The 25,647-nt window shown below is 32.5% G+C and overlaps 1 protein-coding gene across 1 annotated transcript; it reads left to right on the top strand.

Moving 5' to 3' along the window:
- On the top strand, positions 1-25,239 carry LOC130441758 (nose resistant to fluoxetine protein 6-like; the record flags this gene model as incomplete). Its single annotated transcript, XM_056775544.1, has 11 exons — positions 1-268; positions 11,162-11,343; positions 13,386-13,555; positions 13,627-13,646; positions 13,773-13,925; positions 16,978-17,242; positions 19,376-19,756; positions 21,071-21,278; positions 21,405-21,533; positions 22,232-22,447; positions 25,132-25,239. Coding segments are annotated over 11 exons (2,100 nt in total), but the record flags the coding sequence as incomplete, so codon positions are not given.
- Positions 25,240-25,647: the final 408 nt, after the last annotated feature.

Raw genomic sequence — 25,647 nt, 5'->3', positions numbered from 1 at the left:
AATCAATCTACCCCTAAATTTACTTACAATTCATCAGATTTGTCGTATTTATCGAATGGGATACAATTTCCGGTTCCAGATGGCGAAAGTCAATATTTCAATGAAACTAGTGATTTCGAGAATGTGTCTCAGTTTCAGTGGTTTTCTAAATTATATGATCATCATACATGGTGGAATCGGCTCGAAACGATAACTAATAATGCATGTAAAAGTGATATGATGGTATATTTGACAGAGCTTAGCAATGGAACAACCTGGGCTATTAAAAGTAAGTTTCAATCGATTATATAATAGATATGGATTATGCACTTATTTTGAAACTGATACAAAAATTAATTATTGAAAAGTAATTTTACGTTTTTAAATTAAATTACTCAGATTTAATAATTCCAGTTCACTGCTGCAAGACAGATCGAAAAACGATTGTTCATTTTAAAGTAATATACCAAATTCTTGGTTTAAAATATTTTGACTATAAGTGAAAAAACTACATTTTGGTCCATGAGTCGTTCATTCTTCTTTTCCTACGGATGCGATGTTTTTATATATTAAAAATAAAGTTCAGAATTAAAATGGATGGAATGTACATTAACTGGTTTTCATATTTTACTTAAAATTGGAATTAACAGTTATATTTCCACAATTTTTGAAAGTAATTAGCCGAGGTCGAAGTTCAAGTTGACGGGGAAACTTGTTGAGCTTCCACAGCATTGTTGTATTCAGGTTTAACACATTGTTGGATTTCCAGCCCCAACGGGGCACTTCTTACGCAATATTCGGGTTACTCGGCACATTTTTCACAATGATATTTCCTAATTTTCGTTTGGGAACAAACCCTACAACGTTTTCTCTTCATTCCATCTTCCTTATTTCCAGATAAAATTTTTGTCTGTATACGTATGATGGGTTTAGTCTTAACAACTTCAATACTCATTAAATTTGCTATGATAGTTAATCGGAAATCATAAATATTTATATTTCTATCCAAATATAAAACTTATTCAGAAGTATAACTTGTATGAAATGGATGCCCATATTCTTATATATACTTTTTTTTCACGAGGATAATAGGTATTCATTCGTACCTGGTTGTCAACTCCACACGTTTGGTAGGATGCTTTGTGCTTAGATAGCTTAGTGGATAACTGAAATAAATTATCTAAACACACATAATGGCCACAGTTTTTTCTCCAATATGATCCAAATCCCGTTATGTATCAAAGTTTTACCATCGGGGAAAAATGTGAAACGAAAGATTTGTCATGTTCCGTTATGCTCTTACCACAGAACATACCCTAAGAAGAAATGCATACTTAGCTGTTATTCAAATAATATGGCGGACTAGTGCCCTCGATGGTAGGTAGCAGAACTAATCTACTTTCGCGGTTCATATAAATTTATAACAAAGGATATCTACTCTATTCTATGTTATTCATTTGCATCCAGTTCCGATTTCGTGGTTTCCTGAGTTTACGATAAAAAACACCTTAGAACTTGGACACGTTTATTTACAAAATAATATTTACATATTGTATTTTCAACTAAACCAAGGAAAATTAGTAGACATGATTGCAATATCACTTTTATAATAAGAACTAACAAAATACAGATTTTTCTAATAAACAAATTGAACAGTGTAATATGTATATAATTAAGAACCAAAAATAAAACAGTAAAATGATATCATTACAATGATAGAGTACTATCATTTTGGGATTTAACAAAAACTCGTTATTTATGCAACAAGTGAGTGAAGTAATACTCTTTTTCACGAGTAGGATGGTTTGGAAATTCCTATGAGTGAAAAACAAGTTAATTCGACAAAACTTTTATCAATTTTTATTTTGTAATGGTATTATGAAAAGTACAACTGTGAGCATAATTAATTTGAAGTGAAGAAGTTACATTACTATTGGTACTCGAATTGGCCATATTTCACGAGTTAAAAGAAATAATATCGTCTATAGTTGTTCTAGTACCTATTGGATTGTTGGTAGGATCATGAACATTTACAATATTGCTTGAAGTCGAACTAGTTGTTTCCGTTAAAATTTTCACTGCGGAATCCATTTTGTTTTTTATCGAGTCGTCTACCTAACCATCCGCAACTGTGTTGGATTTTCACCCATCGTGCTTCTTTAGTTGCATTATATCACCACCGTAATCCACTAATAGAGACGCTGAAGAGCGCCGATATGCATTTTCGATTTATAAACTGCAAAAAGAAATGTGATGTGTGTGGGTCGTTGATTTTTATATTTTTTTATAAATATTTACCAAGTTTAATCTATTGTCAGATATTTCACCATTAATAGTAAAACGAGACTGAACATCATTTTATATCAGGTACTGTGATAATTAAAACATTTCCGGTATTATTAATATCGTTACACGTTCATTTTAAATGATCCCTCCTTTCGCAGAGCTCCTGCGATTCCGAATATTGAAGCAACCTGAAAGATGTTACAAATAATATCTAAGCTTATATTAAAATTTTTTGCAGTCATATCTTATGCATGAGATAATGATCGTCTGGAGCGTACAACAAAAACTTATTAATTTCTTCACGGGCAAATGTTTTAGATTTTTCGTGTCTATACCCAGCTGATTTATTTTTCAATTTTCAAATTTTTATTTACCATTAGGGTGCATTTCTGTTTTGATTAAGTCGACCAAAGTGTTGAAAACTTTCACATTTTGGATTTAGTTTCAAAGTAAGCTAGTAACATTCTTTCTGTGATTCTGTGATCTTCATAAATGGAAGTAGGCAGATGGCTTTATGCTTCAAATGTTTTCTATTGCAATTTGTAAAATCGCTTTCTAGATAATAATTTTCACATAAGTAATTTTACAAAATTTATATTGTAGCCTCATAATTTACATTTATATTCTACTCCGTCACCTACCTTCAAGTCCATCCTGAAATATCCAATGGAAAATTACAAATTAAAAATTAATTTCTCAGTTATTTCCAATAAAATCCTCCGTCGTCTAATCAAATTCTACAACAAATTCTCCTTAATATAAAATTACAATTCAACTGAATTCTGAGAAACATATAATTCCCATGCAAACTGATTTCAAGAAGTAATCACAATTATAAATTACATTTCTGGATAATATCACCTACCCGTGTACCAAAATCAGAGGGAAATGTAGCGGGAATTCAGAATTTGATGACGAATGACATATTGACATTTTTATTACACTAGCGTCACGATTGGTAATTGGTAGAACTAAATTTCTGTTGCCGAGATTTACATAAAAGCTGACCTTCTTTTTGGTATGTTGTGTGGCTCTTACGGCTCATGAACATAAGAATGTACCCGAGTCACTAATTCGTGACATGCGCGTTATTTCAAAACTCAAGATAACACGGATCCGTACCATGAGTAATCAACATAATTAAAAAAACATTTGGTTCTAATTTTCCTTATTTTTTAAATTTTTTCACGCATAATGTTGAGTAACCATTCAATTTGTCATATTCTTCAATAATTATTTAAGGGTAATCAATAATAATTATATATAATTACATAATATTAAAAGTTTATTATAAGTAACAAATTTCCGTTTATGTAATATTGATGGTGAAATTGTATTTCCTAAGAAATGTAGGAAATTATCTTATAAATTTCAGAAAACTAATGCAATTCGAACGATTTCAAATAACATCTGACCACTTTCAGGATTTTCACTTTATTTATTATTATACGAATATAATGTTGCAACATGCAACATGATCAAATGATTACTGGTATTATCCGTTTCCCAAGGTTTATTAATAAGGTGTCTATATGGCTCTGAGATCAATACATGATATGGCTTTAGATTCCGCACGGTTTGTCAGAGCAAATTATGCCCGGCTTCACAGTGATTGAGGTTTATCTGTAATATCTTCATATTCGACTCTTCTCCATCTTCTGAAATGCTTTTTTTTAGGACAGGACATCTGCTACCTTCGGTAATGTGGTCCTGATTTTTTGTGCTGCCTTCGTCGAGGCAAACAGAACATCGGGCGTTAATCTTGTAGGTAACAGCTTTGTGGCTGTTGCTGAATTCTGTCATCCATAAAGGTAAATCCAATGTAGTCGACCACATGAATTGCTAAAATCTCCTTGATATATCCATCAGCCTTTATACCTCTTCTTCCATGAACACGGTCACCCCTACGAATAAACACAGGGTCGGATCGTGCTCCTGTAGAAATTGCACCCCAGATCATGTAAGAACCAACTCCATAAGCACTCCGCTCTAAGAAGTTGCAATCGGTCAATTGTTCGGTACATTTTCCTTCTTTAGTTGCTACCATGGAGGCATATTCTGGCTATATCTGAGAACCGAACAGATCCCCATTGCTCCAACGTTCAATTCAGATGATCCTGTGCAGAATGCAGGCGTGCTTGTCGATGAGCTGAAGTAAGTTTTGGTCTAATTGTAGGTGTTTTAGGGGTCAGGTTATTTTCTTGCAGTTTTCATCTTACTGTCCACTAACTAATAGTCACCCCTTGACACAATAAATCGCCTTCTGCCTATTTTAAGTTGTCTATGAACGAATCCAGTCTACTCATAACGCTGGCATAATTTTCGAAGCGCTGCGCAGGTCATATACAATTGTCTAGCTCGCTGACCAAGCATATTTTCGTAGTATGGATTAAACTGAACCATTTGAACACTATTGAGAGTATAAAAAACGAATCATATGCAAATTTTTGTTGCAAACGCAATAATTTTAATATTTAACAAAATTGTTGAAGTCAAAAGTTTACAGTGCGCCAATTTCTATGCATGCAATTGTAGTTAGTTGTACTGTTTATAATTTTTTCTTGTGATAAACCAATAGTGCAAGGTCTCGTGACCTAGCTGGCTAGGTAGTACCTCTTTATCTATTCCATTATTGGGAAAGTTCTCTCTATCTCCATAACGATGGTTCGGATCCATTACGTTGGGATATATACAAACTCAGTACCTAATAACCTCGTCTATAATAATCCTTAATATTTTTCATCTGCTAAGTTTGCATCTGTAATTATAGGGCTGATAAAATGATTGCCTAGAATACTTGCATCTGTTGAGGAAATTGAGTAACTAAATTGAGTAAGTAAAGAATATTGTATTCACAATTTCTTAATTTCAGTTTATCGCAAATTTACTTTCTATGGTCAGTCAGCTTTTGTATAAAATTCAATATAGATGCATGCTAGGTAAAAGTTCAATTTGAAGTAGATTTTCAATATGGAAAACACATTTCCTGTAGTATCTCCATAATCTTGTATATTTTTGTTTAGTTTGACCTACAAATTTTAATCAGAGGTTTCTCTTTTAGAATAGATCTTGTTGTGCAGTATTAATTCTCTCATCCAGATTCTTTTTAAATATATATCCATAAAAGGGGATCCAATAAAAATCAATTGGTTTCCGGGCAAAATATCTCGAGATGGTTTTTTGTACATCTACTAAATTTTAAAATTTTTCTCTAATTTGTAGCGTCTGAAATAAATGGGAGTCCGGAGATGAAATATCGAGCGAGTTTAGTGAGCAAGACAGTGCCTCTCACCTCAATTCATCAATTTTTTCCATCTTGCACAGTACAGTCTTGCATTAAGTTTATTTCAATTGTTTAAAATAAAGATCTGCATTAACAGATCCGCCTTTGTGGAATGTTAACCCGGCTTCGTGGTGACTCCTTTGAAGATAGGCACTTTCCGTTGCAGATCATATAGGACCCATTTTTGATCTACATTAATCAAGTTTTTCAAAAAACGGTATTACATGGTCCGTTAAAGCAATACGTTGTAAGTGATGGATCGGTTGGCTTTGTTCTTTTCGGATAGATTATGGGAGGTACATACTCCTGCTCTACTTATTTCTTAATCCGTTTTAAATGTTTTTGGATGGGTGACCACGGTTGGTTAAGGGCGTTTGAGAGTTCTTTGATTGTATATCATAAATTTGCTTTCACTTCTGCTTTAGCACGTCATTGACCAAAGTTGTTGGTACTCCTGATTGATTGGAATCAGAGGATCAAAATTATTGGATCTGAAGTTAATATCTACAAACTTTTAATACAGTCAACGTAACATTGCTACCCTTGCTAAACTTGAAAAGCATAAAATGCCGGATATGTTCGTTGGTAATTGTTTGGTTGCTTAAATTGCAAAGAGATTCTAATTTAATCTAGTTTAATTATTTAGAAATGGGTAACAATTACCTTAACATGTCATTGGCATGACTTTGAACTATGTAATGAGCTGAAAAATGACAATCTAACATTCGCATAAACGATATTACTTTCCTGTTTCCCCAATAGTATAAAGAATAAATTAATGAAGAGAATATAATCTAAGAAGATGAAGATGTTCATTATCAATCAACATGTATAAAGATATTCATAAATGACTGAAGATTCGGGTATCCAACGTGATAGTTTCTACAGAAATACTTACTTTAGGCACTGGATTTTGACAATTCAATAAAATAGATTTTATTTTCACTCTACTATAGTTCTACTGCAAATATTTTTTAAAGTACGGCAAAGTATTCTAGCAATATTTCAATGGATTACAGTCTTCATAGCTTAAGTATGATTCATTCATTTAACGCTGTTTTACTGCTGTTTTAAATAGTTTATGTTTTTCGCTAACGGATACAGTTTGTTGCCATTTTCTAACAATTTTAATATGCTTCCACTTTCTATTCGATAATGGGCAAATGCAATTGATCTCATCACATTTATTAGACCGGTTATTACATAAACTTATTTTTATTGCAACACCGGTACTAAAATATGCTTAGGCAAGTGGTATTTTTACTTGAAGAGTAAGTACGTAAGAAACAGAAAAGGATTTATTAGTAGAGAAAGGTTATGTATGCATTAGTACAGTGCATAGCAATAATAACTTTGAACTAAATGAATTAACGTAGCATTATTTTGAAAACTTTCTATTTTTAGTCAAATTTTCAATATGAAAATTATACAAAGTGAGTATTATGTATAAAACGCCTCAATTATCTCGGAAACAGCTTGTATGATTTTCATAAATTTTTCTGGTAACTATAGTATTGTCAGATCTTCCCTTTTTGCGGAAAAATAATGAACTTTGTTGTTGCAAATGGATCACCCTATATATTTTTGTGTTCTTAGAAATCCTTAAAAATACTAATTATTTTTTAAGTAATATTCTCTATACCTAAATGCCATAATTTCGAAGTTATAGCTACATTCACAGTATCTCCATCACAGCTACAATGAATATCGTACATTTAGATGGCTATGATTGAATAAACTCGGTTAATTTGAATACTTTTTAATAATTTATGTATTAATATAAATTTCGCAACAAGGTCTAGTGTCGGTAAGTTAGTAAAAAGTAAAATATTTATCCAAATCAAGGCGCAGAAAACTTACAACAACTAAAGACAAACCAAATTTGCTAAGTAGAATAATTACGAATTTTAGAGGACGTACAGTAAAGGCGATTACAGCAGATGCTCAAAACGTTGTCCATTTACTTCAATTCAACAAGCCATGCGATTTTAAAAACTTTGTAATACATTTTGCAACATTCGGAAAAAGGAAAGATCTTACCACAATATAAATACCACTTTAATACCGGCCGTATGACAAGACTCTTCGTAGAAAAATTTATAAAAGTAGTACAAGCCGTTTCTGAGATAATTGAGGCGTTCCATACATAAAACTCACTTTGTATAGGTAGTAACCAAAAAATAAACATTACGGAGATGGAAGATAGACAAGAATCCTCGTAAATGAGACTGCAATGATATGTTTTCCAAAAAGATATTTATAGTTAACATCAGTTTTTTGTGTAGATTGATTATGATTATTTGTGGTCTAGATCTTCGATATGCTAGATATGTTTTGTTCACATCACACCTCTACTGAATTTTTTACAATTGTTGAATATTCGATTTCCTAATTCCAATTTTAATTCGATTCACTTTAATTTGGAATCCTTTCACTTTGGCTGGTGCATTTGTTATTACCATGATTACCATTTACACGCACATAGCTGTTTACAGTTAAATATTTGCGTCACATTAGAAGGTGCGGCTCTTTCCCTATTTTCTATTTTTTCTACTGATTCATACAAGATAAAAAATAATTGGTACTTGATTTTTCCATTTTGTGATAATTAATTCAGAGGCGGCTTTGAACATGATTGGATTTGTGATTGTAGCTAAAAAAAACATTATATTGTTTTTCCTGTTTACTTTTTGGTGGTGGAAAAGCTTGGACGGAAATAGATGTAACTGATCTAAAAAGCTCAAGTTAAATTCCAGAAATACCATATTTATAATTATATGGAATTTGCCTTTTTATCAACCTAACCTTACCTAACCAATTCATAATTTAATTAAATTATGTTTATAGCTTAAATACCAATAGCTACAATAAAAATGTGTCGGAAAATAGCTCTACGTTGTCAAATATTATTAATTGTGGCTTATTTTAGGGACGTATTGATACGGGCCAGAGGCCGGAAGCGGTCCGCGGGCCGTATCATTGACATGACTGATCTAGCTGATACAATGAAAGAATCTAAAAAAATATCGTCATTGATCATTTAAGAGCTGTTTTCTTGCTATTCATTGAAAATATTCATATCATAAAGAATTTTGGTTTCTAGTAATCATTTTTTTATCAAATAAACATACATAAAGAAAACCTTAATATTCAAGTATAGTCCATCTTATTGTATGATTCTTTGAAACCTTGGGCTTGGTGCAAAAAATTATCACACTGCCTTTTCAATATCTCTTTTAGATTGAAAGTTTTTCCTACGACAAAATTTCGTCATGGATTTGAATAAATAGTAATCTGTATGTGCAAAGTACGGACTAAGTACTGGTTATTGTAACTTTCGCAGTATGTGGTTATAAGTTAACCTAACCTGGATATTCCTCCGATAAAACCTCATTTATTCGCATCAGCTGTCTACTGTCTGTCTGTCTGTCTACTTCGGAAGCTCGATCTTCTGGAATGATTTCGAAGTAAATTGCACCCTCATAATTCTCTCAGACCCACAACGAAACTTTCCGCTCGATTCGATCTCTCTTCGCGGCGGGTTCTGGAGATTTTCTTTTATGCAACTACTAATTTTCCTTGTTTGGATTGTTTAGATAAATCCATATTTCATATCAAGCAACAATGCGTCTAATAAACGATTATATTTTGGCCGGGCAAAGAGTTGCTTACACACATCTATTCGACGCCACGTTTCACTTGAATCTCGATTAATTTGTGTCGCATTATTCTACAACTTTCATAGATCTTACCAAATGATTTTAAATGGCGATGTATAGGATCTTTAGAAGGTCCAACGGAGTGCAATAATCAGTGAGTTCTAGTACTAGGTTGATTTTTTCCTGCTTTTCTTAATATTCCTCCAGGTGTACGAATTGAGCGCGAAGGATCTGCAAGCGTTAATCTCCACTTTTAAATAGTGTGCTGTTGACTAATTAATTGAGTCTTGCCCTTCAATTGCACAAATTTTTTGCTCCCTTGGTTCGGCGTTCAACTTTTGTTTTCAATAATGTATAAACAATTCACGAATTTCATATTTATCGTATCGTAATAAACATAGAGAGAATGATTAAGAGCAAGTAGAGCAACTGCACTTTTCATAGAATTAGAGACTAGTCTGTTTAAATTGAAGTCTAGGAATTTTTACATATGAAAACCAACCTTACTTATAAGACATCCTCTGTAATTTACCACGAACGATCAATGGTTTGAGTTAATACAAAAAATTACGAATTGTAAAGAGAGTTGCATCTTTTGCAAACAATCGTTGAATAAAATCATTACTACTACAGCAAGTCCTTCATTATCTGTTCTCATACCATTTTTTTATTATTAATAATGAGATTATATTTAACAATTATTTTTAACTATCCTTTATTGTCATTGGATAAAACGACTCTTCATGGTTTTAAAATAAAAATTAGCTCATTATAATTTGTGGAGAAGTAGAACTTCCGTGATAAATGGAGTGAGTAATCATTGAAGAATGTTCTTGAACCACTCATACAAATAGGACCAGTACCCATACTACCCATAAGAGAATTTCATAGTCTTATGTTATCATTAGCATTCCATTATTTTTTCGAAATCTGCATGTTTGCCGATTACTGTTATTTTCATAAGGACACGTATATACTTTTATTTAATAACAAGCAGGTTGCAGACATGGTATTATGTTGATATATTCTTGTCACGTATTATTAAGAAGATTGGCTTTCCTTCAATCCACTGGTATCCATCATCACTTAATCATGGTGTTTTGGGTAACACCTCTCTATGTACGAGGAGTATTTCATAAGAAATTAACTCAAGAGAAAAGGTTTTTTTGCTCTATTTTCAACATAATCGTTTATACTAGTATGCGGTTCATGAATTCTTAAATACGATGAGTGAAAATGTAATTTTGCTGCGCCTTTTTTCTATAATTTTTCGACGCAACTGCCTTAGTAAGTAACCCTTTATTGGTTCTCATGACAAAGCTCAAAAAATCGCTCACAACATTCTACTTTACGCTGCTTTTGTAGTGCGCCTAGAATGAGAGATATCCACCGTGTCATAATCAAATGCTCATGTAGTATTCCTAGAACTTTTTGTTTTGGAAATGTCGGTCTGTGCTGAAATTTCTTTTGTGTTTATACGCCGACCACTTAGAATAATTTCTTCCACTAATTTAATGTATTTTGGAAGACCTCCAGCACGTCCCCAGAGAAACAACTTAGATCAATTTTTAATTATTTGAATAGATGGTTACAAGTCACCGTAAACAGCCTCCATTCAGTATTTGGTTTGGGTTAATCCTTCTTTCGATGAAATTCATTTTGAGATTTTTTCAAAACAAGTTGATTAATTGGTCGTTCGAGCTTTTTCTGTAAAACTTGTTGAAATTTGTCACTGACATGTGCATAAAGATTTTTGCGATCGCAGTCTATTTACTATATAATGCCAAGAACTCATGGACCGCACTCCCTATTTTTGTACAAATATTTAATTATATCCTGTTTCAAACGAAAATGGTAGGCTCGGAATTTTTTAGATTGATTGGGTATTTCATATACCATATATTTATCGATGCCAACTTTCTCTAAAAAGTCTAATTCAAACTTTTGTTTGCAGTGTACGATGCTTCTGGAAGATATAGTGGTCAGTTTTTATTCGGAAATGATTATTGGTTGGGATCAAAAACGTTGTGTGAGGAACTAGCTAAGAAAGAATGGAATGAAGTTGTACCACCTTTTGACGTTAATTTCTTTGTGTCAAAAATTAGAATCAACTTAAATAGGAATAGTACTCCTGTGGTATGTATTTAAAGGAGGAACGGTCGATTTAGCTACTCAGAAGGAATAGAAGCAAAGCAAATTAATTTTGCTAATATAAATGGTTTCATGAGGTGTGATCAAAAATGAAGTATTTATTGAGTCTGTTTCCTAGTACAGCCGCTGTAGGTTCGCAGTGTATATCGTCGATTTTAAACATTAACATTAACTTTGTTTTAATGCAAAAAAGGGCCAAAGGATTTTAGAAAATGTTAAAATCAGTCTATTTTAATAATGTAGTGACAATTAGATTGTTTATGTGTGCTATGAGCGTTTTAAAATTTCAGGAAGAAGAAACGTCGAGAGGTCCTCAGATCTCAAAAACAGAGAAAAATATGCATGAAACTCACTAACTTTAACAGGCCATTGACTATTTTAGAGCTTAGTGGAGAGCTGAAAACCTCGTTCGGGTTCATCCACAGCATTTTAACTAATAATTTGAAAATCAGTGATTGTCAAATTTATTCCAAGCTTTTTCGCTGATTGCAAAAAAATAGCTTGTATGAGTTTGTACGGAGATCCGGATTTTATTGCCGAAATTATTACTGGAGATAAAATTCAGAGTTCTCAATTAAAAGCCAGTGACTCAACTCGCTTTCAAGAAGCTCGTAAATCAAAGTTGAACATAATTGTCATGGTCATTGATTGTGAGGATATATTGACTACTAGTAGGACTATAGTATAGTAAAGTATAGCTATCAAATCGCTAAGAGATCTGTCTACAAGACAGTCTTAGCGTAGATGGATAGAAACATCTGGTAGGGGACAATTTAAGGCCTTCTGCCTGATTAATCAACTGCTCTATTTAAACAGACACGAAATATGTCTAGTGACTGATCTTTTCACGAAAGATCAACTAATACGCATCTCATTGACGATCCGAAATGCCGTTGATTGAGAAGGAAGAAACAGCAGATTATGTCATCGGTGAGTGGCCAGAACTAACACGAGCAAGGTTCTAACACTTGTTCAAGCCTCCCAGTAACTTAGTGTCGTTATGAGGTTCAAGTCTATGTACGTATATACAGATTTGGGATCTTGTATACACTGCGACCCAAAGGATCTATTTTATCCCCCTTTCTTGCTAAGATACTGGAGAACCCAGTTTTCACAGCTGATCCATTAATTCCATTCCTTTTAAAAAGCCTAGAATGTGGGATTGCTTTAATTGCTAGAGATCTTCGTCTTCTATTTCAAGCGCTCCCAGGTGTAGTGAACTCAAGTCTAGGAGAGTGCTGGCTATTTCAAGGAGATCGGTTTTTGCTTAGTTTTTACCAGGACACCTACGCGGGCAAAAATGGGTACATATATAAATAAACTTTAATAGTGCTATTGGAATACCTGCAGAGGGATATGCGAAGTAAAAGACTTAAAAATAAGCCAACTTTATTATTCATCATAATAAAGCGTCAGGCGACAAATTTGACTCGCCATTTTTGACCATTAAATGTTTCAGTCATTTCCACCTTAGCACCAGATTTAGCACCATATAACTACAAAATCTTACCTATAATAAAAACTGAAACTGATAATTGTGCTTCGTAAATATAATTTTAACAATTACTCATAAACATAAAACATAAAATTCATAAACATAAGCTTAGAAGGTGAATTAGTTACAAAAGCTATTGACCCTTCTTAGTGACGCTGCTTGGTTAAAAATCACATTAAAATAGAACAGTTAGTATCTAAAAATTAATGTATTTGTTGAATTGACAAAAATCAATAAACTGAGTAAATTTAAATGAAACGTAGAGGAGAAATATTTCTACCAATAAATTAGTATGTATTTCTTTAAACTCATTCGGGTATCGTTATCTATAAAAAAAAAAAATAATATTAACGTTTGCTTTGAATGAGTTATATTCAAAATATGATATATAGAAATGATATGATGAATGGTTGTTAATTTCTAGTCGAATATAAACGTTTCCTCGTTTCATAACCTTTGAAATATGAGTGGAAATTTGTTTCCAATTCTCGTACTTTCCTAACAATAACGTAAGCTCCTGAACATTTTTCAGACCAGGCAATTAAACGTGGGAGAATGTCTACCCCAATCGTGCGATGTGCAGGGGGTGCGATCCTTGCTGGCATTGGAACGCAATCAAGCAAATTCAGTAAATATTGTGGGCGTTCGAAAGGTCCCTGGGGATTATTCCCTACTGTCCGATTTCAAAGTTCACCTTCTAGGGTGAGTATTCTTCTAACTTTCTTTTGATAGTTTTCGAGTCAAATACAAAAATTATTTATTTAATTATACAGGGGTGACGTTTATGAAGAAGGTAACTAAATTTATTTTTTATATCAGCATAAGCTAAGCTAATCTTAGATTTGCTAGTGTTTTTTAATTGTTTTTAGGGGATGCTGTTTAATGATATTCATATTAATATTAATTTCATCGTTAATAGACTATAACAGAACTTCAATTAACGAAAATGAAGCGAAATGTCACAAATTCCAACTTACAGAGAATAATGATAATTATAATAGTACTACAAATATCACCAACGGTAGTATGGATACTGTTGTCCAGTCTGGAAAAAATAATGGAAAAGTATGCGGTGAGTTCTTCTATTCGATCTGTATCATTTAAAATTACATATATCATTATCATAATTCAATTTGGTTGCATCTTGTATATAAAAAAAGAAAAGCAAATGAAATACGAATCAAAATAATCGGTATCCAAACGTCTTAAAAATTGATTCGCGTGAAATGCGAAGGAACTTCCTATTAATTCGTCCGAAAACATTCATTTATTTTCTATCCGAAGGTTTGAATTTGAGTTTACTGAAGTAGAATAAAATCTAACTACAATTTGCTGTTTATTGCATGGATAGTAGTAGAACATTGCGGGACGAATTTCGTGTTTCTCGAGAACTTTACTTTTTATCAGCCATGGTTTGATTGTAACTAATTAACCGAGGTTCACATAACAACGACTGAATCTTATATATTTAGCATAAGATACAGATATATGGTGTTACATAGAATTATTGGTATAGATAAAAATTAATTTGAACGGTAAGAAGATTAGGTCAGAGAAAGATGTAATAGCATGTTTTGTAGCAAAATTTTAGCCGAGTAAAAAATAATATTCATAAACTATAATAACAACAAAACTCGGGGATATTTAAGAACAAAGTTCATAAACTTATTGCGTACAACTGTATAGAAATGATTACTTTTGTTACTGAGAGTATAGATTAAGTTAGGTCACTTCAATCTATATTGGTCGTGGTTCACTAGAAGGCCTGAGGTTCATTGTATCACCCTTTATTTTCCAAGATTTGGAAGAAACTTACTTGACTAGCTGAATATCCTCCTATTTTTTTCCCTCTTACAGCTCATTCTTTAGTATTCCCAACCCAGTTTTTTATTTTTTCTATTTCTATATTTGCAATTTTTTCGAAGAAATCAAGGTTGATTCTCTAGCATTTTAACCAACGAAGTTAAAGTACAGAAAAAAATTAATATGAACAATAAAAAAATCAGCAAATAATAAATTTATTTAGATATATTAGATGGGTATCTAAGAGAAAACAACGAAAAAAAGCAGCAATAAATAAAAAAACTCAGGCTTATATATATTCAGACAAGAACTGGGACTTATCTGCGGAAATCTGGGAACGCTGCAGCTAATTGAGCTCCAAGTTGTTGGAATTGAATTCAATGAGATGGTGGTGTACCGGTTGAGTCTTTGATGGCGGCTTAACCCCTTAACCTGGTGCTTCAAAACTGCTAAAAGAAAATAAGAAATGGAAACTACTAAAGGGAGAACAAGTAGTTATAACAGATCTTGATCAAAAGCAGCTTATGCTCTAACATACAGATTGTTCTGGTAATTGATACAAAAAATTTGGTAGTGGGTAGATGTCGTAAAAATAATACTGAGACAAAAAAAAATTGTTAAAAATCGATTGAGAAATTCACTTCCGCTATTATTATTAGATTATGTAGGTTGTCCCTGTAAAAGTTACGGATTGTTAACTATTGGGCATGAGCAGTCCCTGGCCTTCAGATAGTTGTGTAGAATTATTTATTTATTATTTATTCTATAAAGAGCAACAGCATCAGTTGAGCAACATAAAACCTTTTCGTAAACTATAACCTGGGTTTAGATGGATCACTTATCAGCTGATATAAATATTATCTACAAGAACTTTCGATTTTTATTACTTTTTGTGCGTTTATTCTTCCATGATATTTATGGAGTTGTATAATAGATTCTAGATGTTTAATAATTATTATTGAGCAATAATCAATTATCAACATACTCACAAGGGTTCCGTTTCTAGTTCTAGTATAATAATCATTTCCTTTCAGATCATAGCCCAGTTAAACAGGAAATTTTCGTATCATTTTAATATCGATAATAAATGGTTCAGTGTATGGATTAGTTCTGTCAATTTAAAAAAATTCTGAGATGTTTTTACATTTTCTGTAATAGTTTCTTAATTTTTATTGATTCTCCAATTCTTATAATTGAATTGAAAGATTGATTGATATTTTAATTTTTTGTACAATCAAATATATTTAAAATAACTAATCGGCTTTTATATGTGACTTTGTATTTAAATTTATATGCGAAAAGATTCTCACTTGATCTGTGTGAATACAATTTCGTATTCATATGGTCGAAGAAAAATCGAATTCTCTCGCTAGGATGATAGAATATATCAACCATAAAAAGACAATTTAAACCTGAGAAAATGAAGATGATAATACGATTCACAGTTTTTATTATTTGTACACTAAAAATTTTGCATTTTGGCGTTCGTAAAACACGCCTACATGGGCTATTACTTCCTTTAAATGTAGGAGTAGTAAACATAATTTTCTTTAACTTTTTTCCGGCTTTTTGCGTATACGAGTTTTAATTGTTCTTCATTTAAATATATTCTGTAATTGATATTGGATAACTTGAATTGTCTTATTGTAAACCATCCACACAATCAATGGATATAATTTTTGAAAAAATTAACTCAATGTTAGAGAAAACAGAAAGTATCAAACCACGTGGAGTCTTATAGAGGTTATGATGAATTCTCAACTCATATAAGATGATATACGAACGTAACTGGAGGTGGTTATAGGGTACTTAAGCGATAGTTGAAAAATCAGCAGCTGTTACATTTTTTCAGATAGGCTCAAAAGTGACATATAAGTAGTTATGTTTCGTGCTACAGTTATGCAAGAGTAATTTTTGGCAAAAACTTAGATTTACTTCCACTTATTTGAAACAACGTGATTTACTAAATGTATGATTCCAAAAAAATAGGTTTTGCTTTCTTCCTTTTTATTTACTCGGCGGCAAAAATAATATGAAATCGTTGAAAGAACTAACCGAACTAGAACAATAAACTATTTCGTATCTGTACTTCGGGATTAGAATTATGTTGATCCTTGCAAAATTAAGTTAAGTATATGTACTACATTCCCTCAATATGTACTTTATGCAACTCAGATCCTTTTGAATTACCTACAATTACCTACAAGTTTTATACCAGTGCAAATCGTTTACACGTATCTATCTATTAATTTAGAAATGATCAAAAATATAAATTGCATGGTATATTTGTTTATTTTAAAAAAATATTAACTCTGTTTTAGCTATACCAATGAAACTGTTGATATCTTTCTCAGCTGTAACGAATAGCAGAGCAATACTTTCTGTCGAACAAAAATGCTTGGAATCTATACAGTGTATTCATGGTTTGAGATTTCTTTCAATCGCGTGGATTATATTAGTACATAGTTATCTGGAAATATTTTCTGTAAGCGATAACAAAAATTTGAGGATACTAACTGAAAGGGGGTTCATGTATCAAACTATATCCAATGCTACTTTTTCAGTTGACACATTTTTCTTTATTAGGTATGTAATATCTGACCTATATAAACTAATATTTTCTATAAATGTTCAAAGAAACTAACCGTTGAAACTATCCAAAAGATAATTAATTGTTGCCATACTCTGCTTAATAGATAGATAGATTGAGTTTATATGTAACTTTTACTCATATTCTCATTGTTCGCAATTTATATTAAAAGTGTGTCTGCAGAAGCGGAGAACATTAATTCAAAATTGCGACGTCAGTCGTTTCATGATGAATTGCCAGATCAAACTAACTGAGAACTACCATATCGGTTGTTGCCAAATTGAAATCCTATGCTTCTAAAATAAATTTAGGAAGTTATTTCTGTGGAAACTCCAATTTTTATTCATTTTATCCATATTCAGATGTCGATTCTGAGAAGTTGAATCGGCAATGGATTTTACGAAAGTGTTCTAAACTGTACAAGTAGTTTAATCTCTACCTGCATGCAATCAATGCATCCAGTTATCCTCACTGATGTCAAGATAATTGTGAGGATTATTAGAGATGTTACTAAGGTGCATTTAATTGTGATAGGAAGTGAAGCATCCTTATTGATAGGGGAAGTTAGACTTTTCATCTATTGGAGCTCAATAGACACAGAATCTAGATTGGTTTTCAAGGTAATGAGTAATAGATTTACATAAGAAGTTGATTTATAAGAAAACAGTTTTTTATTATGTGAAAAGTAAGCACAAAAGGGCAAACCCTATTACACTCAAGTAGTTCCACTGGTACTTGACGTATGGAGATGCATGTGGATGTTGATCTTGAACTTCTGTAGATTGTAGTGTTCGGTAAAGACGTGCTGGTAGCTGATACCACAGTCTGCCTGTCGAATAGGTCTTGCAAATACTGCTCTAGGTTAGATTATGTTGAACAGCTCGGAAAAGCATTTGCCGTAGTAGTGTCGTTAAAACAGGGTCAGGTCAATGACCTTTCTTCTATGCTTTAAGCTGTTCAAGTTTCTGGTCAACTATGAGACTAGCATCCTAAAGGTATGCTAAGGAGCCGAGCTCCAAATGTGTGAGCAATAGTCCAAAGAAGGATGAATCCGAGTCTTGTAGAGAATTATTGCTTTCTACCTTTACATACAAAAAATGAATTTGCGGTGATGGTGATATTTTATGTACAGACTGGTCCAAATCCTTAGCTGCAGTGCCAGCCCTCTGAAAACTTTATGTTTATCAGAAGGAAAATAACTATATATAGTAATAACGGGAATGGAGAAAGAAAGATGTGACCATGTCGAGGAGAATAGTCAAAAATTTTGACAGCTACAGATTACTTTAAGATAGTCTCGCAATATCAAACTACACTATTCTCAGTATGATGTTATTGCCAAAATTATTGTTGTACTGAAAAATAATCGTAGACTACGTTATATACGAGAGCGGTTTCAAACAGTTGCCTATGGTGATTATATTGCTAGTTTCTGTTAAGTTTCTGATGTTCAAAGTTTACATAAATCTAATAGATAGATTAGTTTTAACACTCACGTGAAGACAACTGTTTCGGTGTTGGGTAAATAAGAGGAAAAAAGAATTGCCGATGTTATTTAAATATTTTTTACGTGGAAACACAATCAAAGAAACCGAGGAGAAGCTACGTAAATACTATTTTGAAAGTGCTCAGTCCCATGAAATGATTTGTTTTCTCTGTGGACATACGAACAAGGATAATGCTGAATGTTTGGGACCGTCATTTGCTGTAACTACTCCGGAAATAAATGAATTTTTATATATATTTTTCGGTTAATAAGATCACATGCCGAATTCAAGAGAAAACAAACACGTTTGATGGAGGAAAGACTTTTGTTTATTCACAAAAATGCAATTGCCCATTTGTCCGGTATTGTTGCAGAAAAATTAGTACAATTTCCTTACGATTTATTGCCTCATCCACCATATTAACTTCCGATTAGTTTCTCTCCAAAAAACGTATTCTTAGAAAGCGATTTTAGATAAATGTAGATAGCAGAGATAAACTTGTGTTTGAAAAAAAAACGAACAAGATTATGTTAAAAAATAGAATTTTTACAACAATGTTTTTTATTGAAAAATCACTCTTACAACAAACTGTAGTATCGTTTTTCATTCACTATTATTGTTAACGATGTTTTTATGTTTCAGCGGCTTTCTTGTTACTCTAACTTACTTCCGTTCATTTATAAAAAAACAAAAATCGGTGCAGCCCACAGGACTATTTGAAGAAGTAACGTCGAGTACTCGCTGCTTTGTTGTGATGATATTTTACAGATTATTCAGACTAACTCCAGCCTACCTATTCGTTTTGACCCTCAATGAAATCACAATGAGATATTTACATTCAAATTCTGTTTTTTCTCCTGCTATAATCGATCATATCAGTTGTGATAACTATTGGTGGAGAAATATTTTGTATATTAATAATTTTTATCCTCAACATCAGTTCTGTATGCTTTGGTCTTGGTATATGGCAAATGACACGCAATTCTATGTTGTTGCGTCGATTTTGCTGTTGATAGCTATCAGGTATGTAGTTGAAAGTAGAACTTACTATGAACGAATAGTGGAGCGGCGACACAAGCGAAAATAATCGTGAAGAACAAAAAGAGATGTGAGTGCCATGGGGGTTGAAATGAGAACAACCCTAATAAAAACGGTGTGTATTTATCGCTTGTATCACCGCTGCTATAGCAACTTTTATGTTTCTACTGCATTTTTACAGAAAAGTAAATTGTAAGTGTAAGTAAAAGTGTAAATTTCTTTTCATTTCTATTCTTTAGTTTTGTGATTGCATGTTCTATTTCTTCTTTTCTAATTTCTTCTGTATGTTCCGAATTATTATTGAGTAGTTTCTGGCAAGTTTCTCTCTTCTTTGAATGATTTCCACTTCCTTCATAATACAAGGACAGCTTTTGTTCAACCTCCGATAGGCTATAAATAAAAGACAAGTCCAAATAAAACAATAATTTTATTACCAAAAGATTGGTACTCACACGGTTACTTTTTGACATAATCACCGAAGAAATTGAGACATTTGTCAAATTTGTGGACAATATTTTCAATACTCTCTTTAAAGAAAGTTACTGCTAATATAGCCTAACGTTCAGAACAATAGAGTACAAAACAGACCTTGAAACTTCTGGAAATTCCGTAGACGAAGCATTAATGGTGAATTTGCGGTTTTCTTTAATCATTCTGTCAACTTGTTGAACCAGGTCATCTGAAACGACAGATTCGCGTCCTTAGCCCCTTTCATCATGCACATCATCATTACGGCCATCTCTAAACTTTCGACACCACTCACGCCCAACACCATCACTCATGATGTTTTCCCCATACACACGACTCATTCTCCGATGGAGTTCTGCAGCACTATGACGTCGAGACGTCAACAATGGCGGAGAGTGTAGTGCGAGAGCTTCGCAGTCGCTTATAGCGCATGCCCGCTTTCTTCTGCTCGCGTAGCATCTGCACGGAGTGATCGGAGGTTGAAAAAAAAACTATTTTCGTAGTTGTACATTTTACATTTTTAATAAAATATGTGTCCTGTTTTTCTACTCTCATATTTTCAATAATTTGTAGAAGAGTTTTTGATATGTTTTAAAAATTTCTTACGAATTTAAAATTAATTATCTCATTTTTAAAATATCCACAATTCCAAATATCATCTTGTTATGAATCAAACTCTTTTAATATTTAACATAAAAATAAAAAAATACACACACCAATATTTCAAAATAGAAATAAAGTTTCTAGCTTAAAACTTGATAGTATTCATTTCATGATAATTATTAAAAAACTATTTCAGTAATAAAGTGGAATATAAAAAAATATTTTTAGAGGACCTAAACATGTTAAAGCAGCTGGAACTTTGATAATTATTCTTTTGGGTGCTTCATGGATCACCACTTTTATTATAGCAACCAAGTGGGATTATGTGGCACGAGTAGAAGAACCGTTCGCTCTATTTGATCAGCTGTACGATAAACCTTGGCTGAGAATAGGACCATATCTCATCGGCATCCTCGCTGGTTATTACATGTTCAAGGTAATAAATATAGTGATATAGAGGAATAATAATAGATGTTATGGATAAGGAAGTGATAAATGTATCAATCTTAAATTTTATTTCTGCGTAATATTCCACTATTAAATGAGGTTTTTTCTTTTTAAGGTGGATTGTAAGGTAAAAATGTCATCCGCTATCATCGCTATAGGATGGGTTTTATCCGTGGCATGTTTAAGTAGTTTGGTCTACGGCCTTGGACGAGATGGACTTGTTGTGCCTACATCAGCGTTTTACGTGAGTTTCCATATTATCTTTACAAGTTTGTATGATTAAATAAAGCGCTTTTCTATTCACAATTTTTAATGTACTTAATTGATTATTTTGACAAAAATAGTTTGGAAGAAGCATATTTCTTTGACTTCTACATACAAGTAGCCTTAAGAAGGAGCATTTTCTCTATGTCTTTGACCTTATCGACGAATTATCCTTCTTTATATACAAATATAAAAAAAGAAACCTCAGATGAATTACATTGTCTTCACCTTTGATATTATCTAACAAATGGTCTCACCTATAGGGCGAATGTGAAGAAAGTAACCTGACATCTATTAAATTATCTCATCTCTATATGCAAATCTGAAAAAAGTAGCCTTAGAGGAAGCATATTGGCTTTGCCTTCGACACCATTAACAAATGATCACACCTCTATATGTAAAACGGAAGAAAGTAGCCTTAGAAGAAACATATTGGATTTGCCTACATTATCAATAAATGATCTCATCTTTATATGTAAATGTGGTGAAAGTAGCCTTAGAAAAAGCTCATTATCTTTGCATTTGATATTATCCTATAAATTATATTACCTCTATACGAAAATATGAAGAAAGTAATCTCTTATTACCTCTTGATAGCTCGGTTTATATTTGGTTTTACCATTAATTACATATTACATTCCTCTTATTTCACCGACAGATTGTTTATTCAATTTCCAGGCATCATTGGGGCACTCCGCATGGGGTTTATCCATATCTTGGATTACTATAGCTTGTTGTTCTGGATATGGAGGAATTGTAAACTCTTTTCTGAGCTGTAAGTTCTTTCTACCTCTTAGCAGATTAACATATTGTGCTTACCTTATCCATCCAGTATTGATGTGTCTTACGAGTTTCCATTTAGACGGACCTCTTCACATGCATGAAGCCATGGCGGTAAGTCTCAGTATAATAAAACATTTTTTAATTATTCAGTCTATAAATATTTTCGATTAGATTTGTTTGAGCTTTTTTGGTCAATGATTACGTATTTTCTGTATATTTTAATATAGTGTTGAGCTCGTAGCTTAAATTATACGTAGAAACTAAAATTTAGACGAATCTATTTAGACATTAGAAACAGTGCATAATGTGTAGTTATTCAATTTCAAATGAGAGCGAACGTCTCATGATATGTGTCAAAACAATCTTTACTCAATTAGATCACGTAATATTATCAGAATGTGGGATGTTGTAGCTGCTAGAGATCTTCCTCTTCTATCTCATACGATCCCAGCTTTAGGTGGCAACAGTATTCGTAGGTATTCTTACTTACGTTAATAGATACACTATTGGGTTGTGTCTCCTCGAAACTGTAGATACTGAGCCACTGACAATCCACATTGGGTTTTAATTATGAAGACTAACACTCTTAGAAAATTGTCTATTGTGGACTTTTAGGTAAATTATTGATCCATTTTTCCAGTGGCGGCGGTAGACCACACGTAGACGTTGATTAATTTTGAATTTTTTTTGGATTGTGTCCTAGCTAAGACTAGTTGCTTTTACAGCTTCATTTGATTATGTAGATAATCGGCCTGGGTCATTGTGCTTCTCAAGTAGGTCTCAATTAATTTTAACTTTGAGAAGATTCTCTCAGTGAAAACTGTACTGACTGGAACTGTGAACGTTAAGTTGAAATTATAAACTTTTATGTTCACGCCCGCGTTGACGCTTTCGTTGGCGTTACATCGAGTTAACGTTGCTAGGCGTTAGAACACGAGCGCGTGCGTTTGTGTTTATTAATCACATTTATTTATCCGATCAATTTATGCTGAAGGCGAACGAGGGCGCCAACGTCGGCGTGAGCGTAAAAATTTATAAATTGACCTTTATTCTAATTGGTATTGTAAACATTTAGATATACTTCCAAATTATTTAGTAAAATGTACAGACTGAGTTGTTTTACGTCGTTGATAGAGTCTAGTGACAGGTTTTCAATAGCTTGAGTTCTTCATATTGTTCCCTAAGTATTACAATGCTTTTAACAAAGATTTCGAATAATTTATATCATAAACATAACCGAATTGTTCAAAATATTTCATTGAGCGCTTCAAACGGACATTCAGTGTCGACTATCTTACCATTTATCATTGTGATAAAAACGTTTATTCTGTACTTTGTTAACTGTATTTTTTTTCTGGCCATTTTTCTTTTCTTAAATTAAGAATGAATTTCGTACTTTTCTCCAAAAAAAGTCTAGACTCAGTAACGCTTTTTTCAAATACTGTATTACGGAATTCTTGAATCCAGTTATAGAATGAACTTAAAGAATCAATAACGACTTTCAAGTTCACTTGAACCAAGCCTTTTACGTTTACAGGAGAATGAAAAAACATGAAAAAAAAAATAATTAAGCGATAATGGGATTCCCCCTCCAGAGTCTTTAAGTGCGAAATTGCCTAGCTTTCATTTCATGGTGTTGCCAAACAGACAACTCTGGATATGTACTATTCATTCACACAGATGCAGAGGATTTTGGTCTATCATAAAGGTTTTTGACAGATTAACTCCCTGGAAATACTTTGCGTTTACACTGTCATTTGTATGGAAAGAAACAGAAGAAACGTAAACGACTTGAATGTTGTTGTCTGTTTTCCATAGTGCTTTTAGTTCGGATACAAAGTTTTTCGAGTGCGTTTTTCTCTAGACCGAGTTTTTTGTACAGCCCTTTCAAGCCCGCTACTGCATTTTTCTATAAGAAGACGTTTACTGCCCAATTTTCAAAATAGTTATTTGAAGTCTGCGACCCATAGGACCCATTGTATCCCCCGTTCTTGCTGCGATACTGGAGAATCCAGTCTTTACAGCTGATCAATTCATCCTATTCCTTTTAAAGAGTGAAATGTGGGATAGCTTCAATTGCCAGAGATCTTCGTCTTCTATTTCAAACGGTCCCAGGTGTAGTGCTCTGGAATTGCTTAGTGTTTCACACTTCGAGAAAATGTGAAGGATTCGTCTTCCGTGCAACAAAATCTGCACGCCTCATTATCTGCTAGGTCTAGCGTCTTCAGGTGTTTGTTGAGGCGACAGTACTCCGATAGAACTCCTGTTAGTAGTAAAAAGTTCATATGTTTTATTTTTGGAATATAATGAAAAATATAGTTCATAAAACTATGTCTAGGAATCATGAAGTATTCTGTACCAGAATAAAACGAAAACGAGTAGCTAAACAGAGTAGAGGAATAATTTATTCTAATAAAATTTAATGATAAATTTAATCATGCCAATAGAAAAATAATGTTTTCTTTATAAGTATTAGTCGAATTTAATACATGATATTATTCAACTATGAATGTGTCCAACTATTACTTTTTAAAGCATATTAATTATCAAATTAAAAAAATCTAAATCAAAATCATAAAACATGTGAATTTCAATGTATAGTTTTACAATAACACTTTTTATAATAATTTCATTTATTTTTTCACACGGTTAGCTAATTATCAACAATTGTATGTCTTTTGAGTTAATCTGTTTAACACCATTTTCATTTTTGTACCCCCGATCACAAGGAAAATTTGTAACTGCCCATAAATAAGCACACCCATATTTTACTAACAGATTATTTATTGTTGTAGGTAGTCATTTACTTTGGAAATCTTGTACTATCATTTATGAGCGCATTTTTAATTTCGTTAGCGTTTGAAGCACCTGTGGTTAACGTGCTCAAAATACTATTCAATTAATTTGTCTTGAATAACTGTAAATAATCTCCAATAATGTATGTATTGAATAAATTATTTTGAAAATAATAAAATTTGACTTTTCATTTCTTGGACTAAACTTCAACGCTTGGGTACATTTTTTCAAATGAAATGAAAAAAAATCAATTGACCTATCACGCAAATATATAAAGAATGGAAACAAAAATCGATACAAGAAGAAAAAAAAGATTAAAAGATACTGTGTGTACAACACATGTTTGAGAGAAAAGGAAAATGTCTCGATTGAAATATATGATTCTGATCATCGAATCGGTTCACTTCACCCTAGCAGGATTCATTGGAGAGAAAGTTTGTGAAGAACTTTTATCAAAACTTTTAGTATACGAGGGTTGCTACTTAAATTATAATTTATGTGAATATTTCACATCT

The sequence above is a fragment of the Diorhabda sublineata genome, chromosome 3 (genome assembly GCF_026230105.1).
Source record: "Diorhabda sublineata isolate icDioSubl1.1 chromosome 3, icDioSubl1.1, whole genome shotgun sequence".
NCBI classification, from domain to species: Eukaryota; Metazoa; Arthropoda; class Insecta; order Coleoptera; family Chrysomelidae; genus Diorhabda; species Diorhabda sublineata.
This window is presented reverse-complemented; position numbering and strand designations above follow the sequence as displayed.